This window comes from Daphnia pulicaria, chromosome 6, assembly GCF_021234035.1.
Source record: "Daphnia pulicaria isolate SC F1-1A chromosome 6, SC_F0-13Bv2, whole genome shotgun sequence".
NCBI classification, from domain to species: Eukaryota; Metazoa; Arthropoda; class Branchiopoda; order Diplostraca; family Daphniidae; genus Daphnia; species Daphnia pulicaria.
In genome coordinates, this window is record NC_060918.1 from 7748528 (window position 1) to 7766571 (window position 18044).

The 18044-nt window shown below is 40.5% G+C and overlaps 1 protein-coding gene across 1 annotated transcript; it reads right to left on the bottom strand.

Moving 5' to 3' along the window:
- Positions 1-2583: 2583 nt before the first annotated feature.
- On the bottom strand, positions 2584-7642 carry LOC124342053. The gene is made up of 7 exons (XM_046795024.1): positions 5213-7642; positions 3608-3661; positions 3466-3513; positions 3229-3397; positions 3053-3168; positions 2777-2995; positions 2584-2601 (listed from the first exon to the last, which is right to left on the bottom strand). The coding sequence occupies exons 1-7, from the start codon at positions 7640-7642 to the stop codon at positions 2584-2586; spliced, it is 3054 nt and encodes a 1017-aa protein (XP_046650980.1).
- Positions 7643-18044: the final 10402 nt, after the last annotated feature.

Sequence of the window (18044 nt, forward strand, 5' to 3'; positions counted from 1 at the left end):
TAACTTAACACGTTAAGTAAATGACAAGCACGTTAAGAATGAAAAATAGAATTTAAACCTAAGGTGAAAAAGTTGGAGTCGCCACCGCAAGATGTCACCAGTCATTGAGTGAAAAAATTGTAGTCGCCACCGCAAGATGTCACCAGTCGTTAAACAATTATTTTAACAGTTTTTCATCAATTACGGGAGAACTAATTAAGTATATAAAATTATTTCTGTACTGGTCGCACCGCATATTTTTTGTGTAATTTTTAAGACCAAAAAGTCTGAAATCTGTCGTAAAACGCCCGAGCTATGGAGCGGGACATACACACATACACACATACAGACAAAGTGACATGGTTTTTATTTTTCTGCGTATGCGATTATTAGCTTCGCCCTTCGGGCTCGCAATTATTAGCTTCGCCTTTCGGGCTCGCAATTACGTGTAAGCCATTTACGTAAAAAGAAAAAGATGAATATTTATCATTACCATAGCTGTCAGAAAGGGAAGATAACCAAATGATCTTCAGATACTAAACTTCTAAACAGATAATTAACTTATCCTTGAATAGGGTTAATTAGTGTCAAATTTGCAGGGCTGTTTGCAGTTTTTTAAGATGAAGATTATAGTTGTAACCAAGTATTCCCTTGGCAAGAACTTAAAAGAAGGATAATACCAAATATTTTTGTTCTACTTCTACCACAGTCTGACGTTGCTCGAAGGGGGTTTTGGTCTAGTGCACCGTCAGGCCGCTAGAGGCGCTGGGCCTATATGACGGCTGGAGTGCTGGACGCTGGAGGTACCCAGGTACCCTCTCTCCTTACTTTTGAAAAATCATTTAAACTGAATGAAATTTCCCGCGGCCAATAAAATACCGGCCAAAGACACAGCGCCTCTAGCAGCCAGACGGTGAAATAAGAATGATATTGTCGTAAGTAGGGAGGTTTCTAGTTTCTAGTTTCTACACACATCCTATAAAATATCCATAAAAAATATACCATAGCTTACTCTTATTTAACACTAGTTTTGTTGAATGAAAACAAAAACAAAACAAGATTTATTTTCATATAACTAAATTGAGATGTATATTTTAAATAAGGGAGTTAGGCTGCGTTTAGGTTATTACTAATATTAAACCGTATTTTATTAAACGAATAGACCAGCAGGGGGTTAAATCGAATGAGAGTGCAATAGCCACAATAGACGCTAGAGGTCTCCGGAGTGCAAAAATTTTACCATAAAGGATAAAGGGAAAATCGGAAAATCAAAATATAGACTTGAGGAAAACTATTTTCTTATTGTTGGACTACTCCTATCGGGAAACTCGCGCGCGCAGCAAGGGATCGGATTTCCTTCAAACATATCCGATCAATTTCTGTAAGTGCTTCAGTTGAAGCAGAGCAGTCCTGTACGACACCCAACTGATCATCGAAAAGCGCCGAATCGGGGATAAAGATTTTGTTTGGCATTCAGTTGATGTTTTCATCGATTTCGTAAATATTTTCCGATACTTGCTGATTATTCTTGCTCAGAAGGCATTGTCACAGTTTGTGTCATAGATTACTAGCTATACCTATATATATATATTGATTTCATAAAAGTGCACCTCTGTCGAGCAAATTTACCGCCGTAGGCTATGCGTGAAAACCCTCTATCCTGCAAATATATATCGCCGGAAACCATTTTGCCCTTGCAAAAAGGTTGGTTAACCGAATTAGTTGTCGTTGTACTGGCTATGACTTTAGATTTCTGTGGCGAAGATGACTGGTTCCAGTCCGTCTCCCACCAACATCGTTTATCGTGAACATCGGCGTGAATGGGTTAGGGTATGTGTAGTCTAGGTTCGGAACTGACGAAATATCTTGATGAAAAATGTTTCAATAAAAAACACGACACTGTCGCACAAAATCAATTTCATTTGATAATGGATGGAATTAATATGCAAAAAATAGATTAATGGTTACAGCGCTGGCATGATAATGAAGAGGGCCATGGTTCAAGTCTCATTATAGATTTACTTTTTTTAGAATAAAAATATTGTTTTGACCCATGCCCTTTGTTAACCATGACTCACCCAAATCAAAATTTCGCGATAGAATTTTTTTTCACAAAATTTCACAGAAAAAACCGCCAAATTTATAGAAAAACGAGTAACCTGAGCCCCGGTCAAATCCGGGGATGTCCATAGTATCGCAGTGATGACGCAATCATTGATGTCCCAATCATGACGCAACAATTACGAGAAAACTAATCAAGTAAATGGAATTATTTTTGTTCTGGTCGCACCGCATATTTTTTGTGTAATTTTTAAGGCCAAAATGTCTGAAATCTGTCGTAAAACGCCCGAGCTATGGTGCGGGACATACATACAGACAGAATGACAGACAGACAAAGTGACATGGCTTTTTTTTCTGCGTATGCGATTATTAGCTTCGCCCTTCGGGCTCGCAAAAAATAATTGTTTATTTTATGCTAATTTTCTTACATAAATATAAGTAAATGAAAATGTATTTGAAGAATCAAATAATAAAAAGGATGGCTCTTGCCAAGGTTTGAACCTCTAAAATAGATTTACCGTCAAAGTACCGAACTTACTATTGTCAATATTTCTTTAATACCTAATTTGGTAAATATAAATGATAAAAAATCAAAATACAATACTCGGTATAAAAGTTTGCACAAATCGATAGATCATGTGTACGGTACCATGAACGTTTGTTCAAGCCGTCGCACAACTTACTGATTGACTCATGTATGCGGTACCATGAACGCTCGTTCAAGCCGTCGTACAACTTGGTACGAAGAGCCACGAGAGTTAGCACAGCGTATGGAATTTGAGCGGCATGCACGACCACTAAGAGAGTATTCAGCTTGCTCTTGGGGCAGGATAAAATAGTCAATCAAAATTCCCACCATTGCATTGAGCGAATCCTTCGATTGACCTTCTCTCTCGTAACAAATTGCATCTCGCAGAGCATTGTACTCGATCATTATGTCACCATCGAATGGAACCTATACAAATATTGGTCAAAATAAGTTGTAAAAATAACAAAATAAGCCATCAATTACCATCCGCTTAGCAGCAGACTGAGAAGGACTCGCAGATGGTGTAAGAGGTAATGCTTTCGGTCGTCTATTCAAGTTAGAAATAACGTCATTAAGATGGAGGAGAATATCTTTCATTTCTAAGAAAAAAAACATATTATTAAAGACTTTATTAGGATCTAATTTTCTCAATTCCATACGCTGTGCTAACTCTCGTGGCTCTTCGTACCACGAGCGAAGAATTTCCAAAGTATCTGTCAGTTCCTCATTTTCGTCTTCTTTTTTCTTCAAATTTCTTTCAAGTCGTAAAAGTAATAAAGTAATTGTGTCTTCAAGTTTCCTATTTGTGGACTTCAGTTTATCAATGTCCTTTAAAATATAATTATAAAGAAATGTAATAAATCTCTCCTATTGACACATAAAAGAAAAATGTTTACTTCAACAAGTTGTTCTTCTGCAGGATTGGGTTGCACGCTACTATGCGGCTGAACCACGAAAATTAATTAAAATTACAACTTTAATTCAACTTTTTACGCTGAATCGAAATTCGAAGTCAGAATAAGCGATATATGAACATACGCATGTGTATTCAACTTTGAACGAATTTTTATTTTCACGCACGCTACTATGCGGCTGAACGACGAAAATTTATTAAAATTATAATTCTATGTCAACTTTTTTCGCTGAATCAAAATTTGAAGTCAGAATAAGCGAAATATGAACACATACATGTGTATTTAACTGCGTGGAGGGGGGCGGGGCGATCAATTACTTATGTAGCGTTGAGAATAACAATTTGTACCACATTGTACAACTATACACACAAAAATTAAGAATAAAAGTATTTTTTAAACGTTTTTATATTTAAACCCTGGATTCAAACGATTTAATACAATAATAATTACAAACTAGCTATCAAAAAGGCACACTCAAATGGACTAGTCGACTCTCATAGACTAGTCGATAAGAATCGACTTTTCTCAGTAGAAAAAGTGACTGTGCGATTCGTCGCAATCTAGATTAAATCAGATCTAAATATATATTAACAAATGCTGTTAACGTTTTAATTAAATAAAGCTTCAGTTATGTATATTCCTGTACTTCTTTTGTAATGTGTCCTAAGCATCACTAGTCCAGCAACCAGCACCAAGTGAGAGTATCACCTTTTATTAAATTTACCTTTAAAATCAACCGTTCATAAAAAGTACACACGAGAATTTAAAATAAATTTATTCTGCAAACGTTTTACATTCAAACCCTACATTCAAACGATTAAATACAATAATCATTACAAAAATACAAGCTAGCATTCAAAAAGGCACACTCTAATGGACAAGTCGACTCTTATAGAAAGTCGATAAGAGTCGACTTTCCTCAGTAGAAAAAGCGACGGTGCGATTCGTCGCAAAGCATAGACGAGATAGTGCGCGACCAGCATCGCGAAACTGTTCCTTGATTGACTTTTTGGAACACAAAAAAGGAATCGCTTCGATCCCTGATGGTGACAGTATCGTGCACTACCGTCCCACTCGCTGCATTCGATGGATTGTCTCTCGTTCCGGCGAAAAAACGAGTTTTGATTGCCTTGCATTGAAATGTTTTAAAGGTAACAAGGGAATTTAGCCAATTCTGGTCTCGGAAGGTTCTTGTTCGATCCATGTCCAGTGCAACACTTTTTTTTAATGGAATCAAAATGAGTTTTCATTTAATTTTGGTTAAATGAAATATTACATTACATTACATTATTACAGGATTTATATAGCGCTTTTTCATGAAATGGTCAAAGCGCTTACATTGGGCAGAGACAAACTTGCGTAACTACATGTATGCTATCTTAAAGAGATGCGTCTTGAGACGAGATCTAAACAACGACATAGAATTGATCGCCCTAATATCCTCCGGTAGTTTGTTCCAGAGCGTCGGAGCGGCATGACTGAAAGAGCGAGCACCGTACGTCTCAAGACGAATCCTAGGGATACATAGAAGGTTAGGAGACGTTGCCGATCGGGACTGCAATGCTGGGCGATAGGGCTTGATGAGTTCAGATAAGTAAGCTGGAGCGGATCCATGAAGGCAGTGAAACGTTAAAACGAGGATCTTAAACACTATACGGCTCTTAATCGGGAGCCAGTGCAGGGCCATCAGATGCGGAGTAATGTGATCATGCTTCTTCACTCTTCTCACCATCCTCGCCGCCTTGTTTTGGACAAGTTGAAGTCTGTCCAGGAGCTTGTCGGGGAGTCCATACAAAAGAGAGTTGCAGCTGTCGATGGTGGAGAAAACAAAAGCATGCATAAGCTTCTCAGTGGTAGCGTCGTCCAGGAATCTGCGAATTCGGCCGATGCTCCAGATGTGGAAATTAGCTTTCTTGCACAGGCTCTGAACTTGCTCCTCCATTGAGAGATGCTTATCAATGATGACGCCCAGGTTCTTGACTGAGGCACGAGGGGTCAAGCTGCTCTCGCCAACTTGAAGAGGCAACGGAGAAGGTTGACAGCGCTTTCTTGATGAGTAGACCAGCAGGAGCTCAGACTTGTCGTCGTTAAACTTAAGCTTGTTCCTCTTCATCCAAGCCCTCGTCTCGTCCACACAGCCCGCCAGTCGCCCGTATGTTTCTTTCTGGTTCAAATGCTCAGGGTCAAGCTCGAACTTTGCATAGAAGTCCGTGTCATCCGCGTAGAGCTGCGAGTTGATCCCGTGACGCACTGAGATGTGATATATTGGGCCAGAATAGGTAGAAAACAGAGTCAGACCCAGAACTGAGCCTTGTGGCACACCCATTACGACGGCACTAGAGTCAGACGCAACATCACCAACAGTCACCGATTGACTCCGACCACTCAAATACGACTCGAACCAATTCAGAGCCCTACCCGAGACACCATAACGATCACAGAGCCTCTGAATGAGAGTTGCATGGTCTACAGTGTCGAAGGCAGCACTCAAGTCCAGCAGAAGAAGAACAGACCCCATACCCTCGTCAACAGAGATAAGTAAGTCGTTTAAAACACGTATAAGAGAAGTTTCACAAGAATGAAACGCCCAATAGGCAGATTGAACAGGGACATACAAATCATTTCTGTTTAGGTGAGATACAAACTGATCAGCTACCACACGCTCCGTAAGCTTAGATAAGTAAGACAGATTAGAGACAGGTCTGTAGTTGGAAAGTTGCTCTGGGCACAAAGAGGGCTTTTTCAAGAGTGGAGTGACATTAGCCATCTTAAAGGTATCAGGAAATATACCACTCATCAATGACTCATTCACAATACAAGTAATTGCTGGGGCGAGTACAGATACAACACTTTTCAAAACATGAGTTGGAATTGGGTCGAGGGAGCATGATTTGTTGGAAGAAGAAAGAATTCTCTCTGTAATGTCAGAGACACCAACAGGAACAAACGAGTCGAACAGCGGAACAGGAGACGTTGTTTCCGGACTAGATTCGGCTTCAACCGGAGCAAGATCAAGTTGACTTCTGATTTCCATGGTCTTGTTGAGAAAGAACGATGAGAACTGATTCAGCAGATCCCGTTTTGAACTGTGCTGAGGTAGCCTAAGTGCCTTCGATCTTGACAGGAAGCCATTCACCAGCCGAAAAAGCGCCCTCTGATCAGAACCGCATTCAGCGATTAGTCCCTTCAGGTGAGAACTTTTGGCGCTCTCCATCAGGTCACCGAGCCAATTCCTCGCAGAGCTCAGTAGTTGGCGATGCACAACAATCGGATTCTTCCTCCATCGTCGCTCCGCCATACGACGAGTGCGCCTGGCGACCTTGATGTCTTCGTTCAGCCAAGGAGATGACGGAGGTATGACGAAAACCTTCGTTTGAAGAGGTGCGTGTTTGTTCAGAGTAGACCGAACCCCATCATTATACTGTTTCAATAAGCCCTCCGATGTAGATGCTGGACACGTAAGAAGTGGCAGAGACGCCAGATCCTTCACGAAATCATCGATCACGATGGACTTGAAAGGCCGAAAGGTCACCTTCTTAGTCGGCTGCTGAGGTCTGGCAAGTCGTAGTGAGCAGTAAACCACGAAATGGTCACTGAAAATGTCGGAGACCCACGTCGAAGTGACAATTTGTTTCGTCGCTCTTGAGAACACCAGGTCAAGAAGATGACCACTCACATGCGTTGGGGCAGAGACGTGCTGAACCAAATGAAAGGAGTCCATGAGACACAAGAACTCTAGCTCCACAGAATCTGGCCTGTCGACATGGAGATTGAAGTCGCCAGCAATCAGGAGATTGCCCGAAGACGAAGAGCCGATTGATTCAAGAAGCGCTGAGAATTCATGCAGAAACTGGATCTTATTCCGAGCCGGAGGCCTGTGGATGATCACAAGGCGGGTGGCAACCGATTTAACCGTGACGGTGATGTCCAGTAGTTCGAATGTTGAGAAAGAACCAGCCGGATGCGGGTGAATCTGTATGGTGTCCTTGTAAATAAGCGCCACACCCCCACCTAGCCTACCCATCCTTGGAACATGAGTCGAGGAGTAACCCTCAGGGGAACAAGCTTCGAGACAGGTGACTCCGTTCAGCGAAGAGAGCCAGGTTTCCGTAATTGCGAGCAAGTCAAGTTGTGAAGAGACAATAAGATCATGGACCATCGCACACTTGTTAACGACTGAGCGAGCATTCACAAGCCCAAACTGTGGCCAGCATTTGAACAGCCGTGATCTCTTTGCATCAGCCCCTCCTCTACAGCCCCGCCACCTACGATGGCCAGCGAGGCCGAGGCCGCTTACGGTGATAAGATCACGATAGTGAAGTCTTGCCGCCACAAGTGGCGACGCCAAGAGGGAGATGAGCTTGTCACGACTGTACACACAAGCCCTAACTGACTTGATTGAACACATAATCGGAGGAAAAAATACACAGTAAGGACGTTAAACTGTAGCACTCGAGTTGATTGATTGAAATCGCCAAAAGTAGCAACGACAAGAATCACACAGACACGATAATTACACAAGAAAACGGGAGCCCAGATTGCATGCAGCCACCAGGGCGCAAACGCAGACGACTATATTCGATAAACTGAGCTATCTTCTCACCTTAATGTAATAAAAAAAATTTATCGAAAATGTCCATCAAGTCAAATGTGAGTGACGTTAAAATGTTTCTGGCGATGACATATAATGTTATTGTTTGTCTTTCTTATTTTTTTTCAATGTGTTACTTTAGGTGTGTTGCGCAATCGGCGGTGGTCAACAATGAAATAGAATGCCGCGAAAAAGGCCACGGAGAAGACGAAAAGGATGCCAGTAAAACCACCATGGATGTGTTTTTTTCTGTAAAGAAGGACATCACTCCTATCATGACTGTCCAGTTCGAAAGACTTGGTTGGCTTCTAGAGAGGAGATGTCCTTTCGGGATTGGATTGCAAGTGTCCGTGAGTAACATTTACATCTTTGTGTTTTCAATTTACTTGTCTCTATTTAATGTGGCATATTTTGTGTGATCATTATATTGATATATATCTGGCCCAGTAATGTTGCTCTAGTAGCAATTTGTTAGTTTTTTTTCAAATTTAAAGATGTTGCTCTAGCAGCAAATTTTTAAAAAATAATCACATTAATAGATGTTGCTCTTGAAGCAATTTTTTAAATGTCTCTATTTCAGTGATGTTGCTCTAGCAGCAATTTTTAAAAATCTTTTTAATGTATAATCCTTTTGTATATGTTCATGTAGTTGTCCATTGAACCCATTGTGGTTTGCGCATAGGCTTTTCGGGTAAATCGTGTCCGAGGGAAGAAAAGGGAGAAAAGGAGAGTCTGGTCTCCTCTTTTTTTCATTCTTTCCTTTCCTCCCTTTTTTGACAAATTAAACTTAAAAAGCTTCCGGAGTTAATCGTCAACTTATTAGTTTGGTCTCATTTTCACTCAACCAAACCACTTTTTGAAATGACATTGCAATTCACCGTATTCTTATTTGAATTTTCTTATTCTCTTCATATTTTTCCAGGCCGACTTCTAGGACTTTCTAAAGAGACATCCGAAGCTATGTTTGTGGATGTGTAAGTGTTGTATGTAGTAGCGTGTGAACTGTATACGTGTAGTGGTAGTGCCCAGGTGTGGGAGCAACTATGCTCATCAGGGGGAGTCAAACTCGGATACCCAAAATGACCCGACTCCAGATCACTAAGCGACGCCTTATTCGACTCACCCATGTTGAGATTATTTATTAATCTATACAATAGAAAGAGGCAGCAATACAACTTACACGTTACACGTTATCAAAAGGCACACAGTGATGGTATACTTAGAGAAGAACAGTGACTGTACCGTCGTAGTGTCAGTGCGAGAGTGAGAGAGATCTGGGCTTTGCAGACGGCTATATGCTTGATGTCAAGGGGAAGAGAGGATTGGGTTATGCAACACATGGGGTTCAGCAACTGGGATCTCGGGGTTGTAATATTAACTTCAACACTTCCCCTCAAACCGAGATGTCAAGTTGGGGATTGGAATCTTGGGGTTGCATATATTAAACATCTACACTTCCCCTCAAACCAAGATCTCAAATTGGGAACATACACAATATCAAATACACATAATTGAAACTTTTAAGCTTCGGCACAGGAAGGTGTTGGCTGCTTTTCTTCTTTTCTACATTTACAATGCAGCTGTTTCTTTTTGTTCTGGCTCTTCTTTCTTCTTCTTTCTGCATTCGTGTGTTTCATGACCAAAGATAGAGCAGTAACCGCAGCGCGGACCTTCACGTGGTGAGCGTTGATCAACGAAGCCATCTTGAGTTCGGTGACGAGGTCTTGCACCCGATGAACCTCCGCATTTGCAATGGTGGTTTCCTCTGGTTGAACTGCGATTACGAGCTACATATGCAGCTTGGCTGGCTTCGTCGTTCCTCTCGTATGACTTGAGAACGTTTTCTTCTGAACGTAAACGTTGGAGTAGATTATCCATGGTTCTTTCTTCTAGAGGGACGCTCGCCCAAACCGATCTAACAATTCTGAATTTTTCTGGTAGGGTAGCCAGGGCCTTTGTTACCAACTGCATCTCGTCCATGGGTTGACCAATTTCTCTTAATTTGTCGGCAATGCTTGATAGTTTTTGTAAATGGGTTGTCATGTCATCACCAGAGAGATGAGAAAAGTCGTAAAAGCTCTGCCAAAGAAGATGGAGATTATCGGCCGCCCTGAGCTGATATTGATTGTTGAGTTTTGTCCACATGTCAGCTGCAGTGTTACACGAATAAAGACTCTCCTTCATTGGTTTAGTGAGTGTGGCAAAGATGTAGTTTCTGGACGTGACATCTTTCAGATTCCATGCTTCAATTTGGGCGGTGTTGGTAACTTGCCCTCTGTCATTAGTTATCTGAAAGTTGACAAATGTTTTTTTTTTTTTAGCATGATATGACAGTTTGTGTGAACACGTGTGTGTGAATCAAATAAGTCTGGGATTCGTACATGTGACATCATTAAACTGCAGGGTGTTGAGACAAAAAAAGTGTCAGGTTAACATATGTGTGAATCGAATAAGTCTGGGATTCGTATATGTGAGTGACTAGAATGAGTCTCAAGTTCTTGCATGTGTGTGAATCAAAATAAGTCTGGGATTCGTACATGTTTGAGAATATTAAATTGCATAGCCTTGAAATAAATGTGTGATCGAATTTATGTTTGGCTTGCACGATTACCTCTGTGGGGATTGTGTGTCCAACTCTTGCTTCCATGATTGAAAGTAAACCTAGTTGTTGAAGAATCATGCGAAGTTCGTAGCTCCACTCACGAAAGTTGCTTCCATCAAACTTAGGGACATGGCTGACATCTTTGAGATGATTTTCACTTACGTTGTTTGCCATCTTTCTAATCAGTCGATGCGTGAACCTGGGCCCATAACCTGTTGAGATTATTTATTAATCTATACAATAGAAAGAGGCAGCAATACAACTTACACGTTACACGTTATCAAAAGGCACACAGTGATGGTATACTTAGAGAAGAACAGTGACTGTACCGTCGTAGTGTCAGTGTGAGAGTGAGAGAGATCTGGGCTTTGCAGACGACTATATGCTTGATGTCAAGGGGAAGAGAGGATTGGGTTATGCAACACATGGGGTTCAGCAACTGGGATCTCGGGGTTGTAATATTAACTTCAACAACCCACTTGTCCCCCGAACGTTGACGTTTTATTGCGAACGAAAATGAAAAAAAATTCCATGAATTTATTTTAAAAAAAAACTTGGGCCTGAATGACGTCAAAATTGGGCCTGAAAGGCACGCAAAAAAAGGTGGGCCTGAACGTTGCGGGCCTGAATGACTGGGCCTGAATGTCGTACACCCGTTCCTGTTTTCCTCAATTTCAAAATTATTTTTTAAGTTCATTTAGAAAATCACTATTTTGTTTTCCATATTTAATTTTAATAGCTGTCTGTGATCACGACGCCGTGACCTACAGGCCATCAGTTGACGTAAAATTTTCCAAAAATTATAAGCAAGGCTATTGAAGAACACGGATTTTGATCATCCCCCCCCCCGTCAAACCACCAAATACTTTTGGTACCCATGTTTGTAAGCCTGCTGTCCGTCCACTCCAGCAGGAGTACAAAAAGCTGGCCGAGGGAGTCTACAGAAGCGATATGGTTCCAAGCGGTAAAAGGGGTTTGGCGCTGGACAAGTTTAAGGCCAAAAGTTATGTGGCATCGCTCAACAAATCGGGATTCGGCAGTTTGGGGCCAACCGATGAAAATTGGAAAGGCATTTTCAATCTTTTCGACGAAGTTGAAAAAGGAAAAGGCTTGGCTCCCAATAAGCCTATTCCCAAATATTTGGTCGACAAGGATGCGTCGATATTTGTAAAAGGAGATAGTTCTTGGTGAGTTTGTATGTCTTATTTTTTACATTTATATAACATGACTAATTTTCTTTTGATATTACTTTTTCCAGGAATCTTCCAAATCTTAAGGAAACCTTTACTCCCTACTTGAAAGATCCTACAATCGTGATGTCTGGCGTGAATGCCCCCCAACTACTGATTGGGCTGGCACAAAGCTACACGGGCTTGCACGTGGAAAACCTGAATTTGGCTCGTGTCAATTTTTTGCACGATGGAAAACCAAAATACTGGATCATGTAAGTATTTCTTAAATTTCAAATCAATTTCTTTTCTTAAAAAAAGTGATCGAATTTTTTTTTTCGATTTGTTCTATCCTCTTCTAAATTTTTTCCCTTCTAAGTCTACGTGATTTGTCAGGCAAGTAATTTGAAAAATTTAAATAAGTGGAAAATTAATAAGTTGTGATTTCTTTTTATGTTTTAGGACCCCAAATTTCACGTAAATTGCACCATGTCTCTTCAACCATCTGAGAGCCAAGTCTCTTCAAAGGGTAAGAATTGGAATGCAATTAAATTGTTGATTACAATCAATAATTGCAAAAAACTAGTGCATCCATCTATCTAGTGTTACGATAACTGCTAAACGCCATCTGTGTAGTGTTACGAGAACTGAGGGTGCCCATGTTAACCATACTGCAAACGAAACTTTGACCAGTAACCCTTCGGGGAATTTCCCTACTCACTTTCCTTTGTTTTGCATCAACATGATTTGATGTTAACAATTTCTTTTCTCCCTATATTGTACCTCTCTGCCTTTTTTTGTGGGCTTTTAGTCTCACGGTGCACGACTCTTTGAGTTTCCTCTACCTCGCTGTTCAACCCTTGGCCGGCCGAAGTAAGACGAATGGCCTCAACTCACAAGGACTCTCGGGCAACCAGCCGTGTCCGACCATTGCGTCAATCTTCTACCAAAGATGACCTTACGGTTAACGGTAAATTCTTCATATTGCTCCATCTATCTCGTTTATGTGTGTGTTTGGTGTGCCTCTCTGCGCCTCTGTCAATTACTTATTTTATTAAACCTTCGGTCTGTTCTTTGTGACCTTTTCCCTAATAATATCGTACCCAGTTGGCATGTCCGAAGAGAAGTTAGAAAAGATAAAGCGTACATTTAATTAACCCCCGCAAGCACGGCAAAATTGTGCCATTGCTTTGTGTGCCACCGACTGTATAGTTGGGTTATTTTTAGTTATTAATTTATTATTTATTATTTTTGTTATACTATTAGTTATTATTTAGCCCTATTAATGAATTCGTTAAAGATAATCGAAATGCGAAATCGTTCGTCATTATGTCATTTTTTATTTTTCTAATGTTATTGAAAAGTTATGTTTCTATCCCATAGGTGTGCCAGGTTACATGTTTTATTGTTTTTTAATTTTTTTTCTTATATTTTTCAGTCTCTGTTGCAGAAGCTTTAGTCACTAAGTTTTATCTACAAGATTCCTTCGGTAATGTCCTTCGGGAATTTTTTTAAACGTTAAAGAGACAGAAAATCAAGGTTAAATAGTAGAAAGTAAATAGTATACATACTATTATGTTTGGAAAATTCTGTTTCCCTTTATTCTCTTAAATGATTTGATTCTTGTTAACTAATTGACTAATAATCTGTCAATATTATGAGTGGTGTGACTTAGCTGTGGCGGAGGCTTCGCCCCGCCACCCCACGTCGCACTTCATGTTTAGATTAAGTTAAAAAAACACTTATTACTATAGTAACAATACAATTATATCATGCGGTCACATGTTGCATTACATGAGTCTTGGCTAATAGATAGCGAGCTACCATCATACCCATTTTTTCCCTTCCATTGACATAACAATGATGGTCTAATGGTCATCAACCCAGGTTGACATTCGCATGGTTCGCGGTTCGAATCTCGAACAAGTCGGAAAGAAAACCAAGTTTGTAATTTTTGAAAAATTCCTCTTAATAAGCTTTCGGAGGTAAATGGAAGTGGAAGATCGGTGGTAACTATTCACGACCGCAAGAAGATCTTGATGACCGAGGAGAGGACAGAGGAAGAAGGGAGAGATGACCCAGAGCTTCCAAATGAATATAATCTAACATTTTTAAAATGTTCCTCAACTTCTTGGTTGATGACAAACTGTTAAAAAAGGAGGCATAGAAATTTTACTTGGACAACCAAATTTATTAAAATCAAGATAAAAAATAGTAAACAAATAATAAAACAAAAAGGGTTAAAAAAATAAGAGTGGGAAAATACAAAGTAAAAAGAAGAATAAAGACGAAATCGAAATCGAACATAAAAACCAAATCAAATAATTAATATTCTCCACTCCTATAGCAGAAAACTTGTCTTGCTAGGGAAGATTCAAACTTTTTTTTTCTTTTTGTTTACACTTCTGAGCATGCACTGACAGTTGGAAGGTTACGCAAAAAAAGCGAATTCACTAACTAGGATTCGGCAACCGGCTAGGTAACAAATACGCAAATTAAATTTCTAAAACAGTAATAAAAACAAATGAAAACCCCGTTAGGGCATGTATCAAATTTTGACAGAGTTATGCACAAAATTTGGTGACGATTGGTCATTCAGGGAAGAAACGTATAAAGGATAACTAAATGGACATTAAACCCTCTGAATTCCACTACTAGCTACTACTACCCTACCCCCTATACCCCACACCCTATATTGTTAAGGACCTTCGTATATAAATATACCTCAGGGATAAGATTTTCGTGTCTGTGGCAGAGGCGCACTTGTCGCCAAGTTTTGTCTTACATTTTTCAGTCTCTGTGGCAGAGGCTTTAGCCGGTAACCGTACGATTCGGCCAAAAAAATACGATTTGGCCTGGCCGAATAAAAAACAAAGAATTGTGGCCGCTTTTCTGAGTTTTTTATTCGGCCCAGGCCGAATCGTATAAGTGAAAAAATACATTGAATTATACAATTCGGCCAATGCCTTGTGTTTTATGTTTTTTATTCGGCCAAAAATAGTGTGTAATTAAGAAAAAAATACACTGTTCGGCCAATTGATCAGACTCCTTTCTATTCTTGAATTGACTGGTGGCCGAATGCGACATTATTTGTGCGATTCGGCCAAAAAATATTTTTAATTTGGCAACCACTATATTGAAGGAGGGAGAAGGCCGGAGGATTGCCGCCAATAATTCGGTCAGTAATAGTCTAAAATCTAGTTGGAATTCTACTACTTGCCTTGTATGAACACTTTTAGTGCCTATCCATACTTTGCAATGTCTCAGTGCTTCATTTGCAAGTTAGAATTTGTTGGTGCTTTGGGTCGACGTTGTACAATTAAGAAAATTAAGTGTAAAAATATTAGTTGCTTAAATGCAATTTGCCTCAAATGCCACCCAACTTTGCCAGGGCTGTCCGATACATCTTTCATGGTGATGAAAAGAAATAATACGCCTTTTAATTACACCTGACAGCAATGCAGCACAAGGTAACAAACTAATTTAAACTTAATTGAAAATGTGATGTTCAATGTGTATATTTAATAGCGAGGTTGTCGAGACGCTCGAGGTCGACGAACCTCTCGTGACGATCGATGTCGTTGAGCCTGTCGAGACGATCGAGGTTGTCGAACCTGTCGTGACGATCGATGTCGTTGAGCCTGTCATGACGATCGAGGTCGTCGAACCTGTCGTGACGATCCAGGTCGTCGAGCCGGTCGAGACAAATCTGCCTCTCATTCCAATCAAACGCTTTAAGCGAATAATACAGCTACCGGAATGCCCAATGTCCCGTCTGTTCAGAAAGATGAAAGAAAGAAGAAAGATGAAAAACACTGTTACTGATGTAGCCTATGAAAGATCTCTACTTCGTCTTGGTGTTGGTCCGGTAAGGATAATATATTACATCCTATATAAAGCTTGATTTTATAAGTACCGTTTTTTATTAGCTGCTTTCAAGTTCTATTCACGAAAAAAGTGAACAAACTGTTAGTTTGGATCCAAACTCAACAATATCACCAATAGATGTCCAGATAAACCATGTAAATCAAGCTCTCCAAATTCTTACAACTCCCGAGGTTGACGGGTATCATTTAAATTGCAATGGCAATATAACGAAGCAAGACCAGACCAGCTTATTCGAAAGACCAATTCCTGTGACGGAGCCTAGTTTGGAGTCCAACAAGTCCGGTGTTAGCGGTATTGGAGAGAGAGAGAGAGAGTGGGAATATTTCGATAAACTTGGGAAGAGGTTAGTAAATTTTCCTTGATAATATTCCTGTTCTATCTATCTTTTAACTATATATTATGTCTAGACGTACGCCATATCTATTTGATCCATCTGGCTACGGCCATACTATAAAAAACAAGAAAAAATGGATCTGTTATTTGGCGTTGCACTGTCAGACCAAAACAAAATGCTTGTCCCGCTCTGGTCTGCCAAGAAGGTTCGACATATACCACCACTAAGGAACACAGCTGTAGCCTGGATAAACATAAGAAGGTAAGGTTGCAGTTGATAGCAGAGACAAAAAACGGTTGCCACCCGTTTCGGCACTTTTTTCGGCACTTTGAATTTTGGCGGTTTAGGCACTGCACTGCATGCAGCACTGCACTGTATGCAGAAAATCCGTCAGCTGGGACGAGCCATTGGATCCAACAACAGTGGAAGAATGGAGAAAGTGGGCTACTTCTCTTTCAGATCTGAATCCACTTTTTATTCCGCGCTGCTTCAACCCGGAGTCGGTGCGATAAAGAGGAGTTGGACTCCATGTATTTGCGGATGCTTCCGAGTCCACGTTTGGGACCATCGCATATCTCCGCTTCGATCATCCGGACGGAGTAAAGATGGCCTTCATCATGGCGAAAACAAGAGTGGCGCCGGTCAAATACGTCTCGATTCCGCGTCTCGAATTATGCGCCGCCCTTCTAGCCGCCCGTCCCACAGCATCCATCAAGGTCGAAATCCGCCAAAAAATCGACCAGTCTCTAGATGCTAAGAGTAAAAGAAGGTCAACCAAAAAAACCCACACAAAGAAAGACCTTTATCCTTTATCAACCGTCACGTTGACCTTCCTATTTAGGTCACCTTGAAGGGTCGTTGAACTGAGTACCCTCCAGAACACAAATCTTTGCAAGGTCGCGGTCAGGTCCTATAAAACGGACATGTCCGTTTCTTTTTCAGTCCCTTTTTCAGCGCTGTGTAGTGAGCACCTCTATATTCCGTGGTAAGATGAAAGTTACAAATAAAAATTCTTCTTTGAGACACGGTTGTTTTACATACGGCTTGAGCCTTGACAATTACTATCATAAGTTAGAAACTGTTGCTGCTTACAATGCAAAATCAGCATTTATTCAACGCACTGCAATCGACCTCGTCTCAGTCGTACGGCGAGCCCCATTCTCAGAAGTTATCTGCATTGCCTCACATGTATACGAATACGAAAATAGGCTCAGAGATGGACTTGAACGACAGCCTCATATCCACGTTCTCTGGTATTCAAGAGACTACAAAGTCGGAACAACAGGATTGCTCCAAAATTTCTTCAGTTCTCGGAAGTTTTCAGGTAAGCAATATAAGCATTTCTTTATTAAAATTTAATTAAATGCTTGTGTTGTTTATAGGTCACTGGACTTCCAGCAGATGTACCGACCCGTATGGGTGCTGGGAATATTTACATCAGGGAAGGGGACGTGGGATTCATCAAGAAAACCTGGTCTTATTGTCAAGACTCGAGCCCGATAACAGCAAATGTGAGAGTACGGACAAAGGATCATATTGTCCTCGATTTACATCTACCGCTGGCGCAGGAGTCTCTACTGATGCGAGAAATTCAATCACAAGTTCAACAACTTCTGAATCAGCAGTTGCAGGATCAGCAGGTGGTTCGGCAAAGATATCCGCAGGCAGAAGAATTGCAAACCTCTTCATTGAATCAGGCAAGGCCGACGTCTCAGGCTTACGACAGTGGATTACAGCGAAACCGGAGCTACGCCAGGAATTCGAAGCGTTACTATACTCAAAGAAGTTCAAGGAAGTAGTTGAAGAAGCAATTGGACTAGTAAGTGAAGATTTCAGATTGTCTAATTGGGAAACATTATTGAATAGCAATAAGGAAAATTGTCACTATGATAACAGTTATTATGACATTGATACATCAGTAGTTTGGGTAAACAAAATTTTACAATTCAATGGGATTGATAGAATGAAATTTTTCCA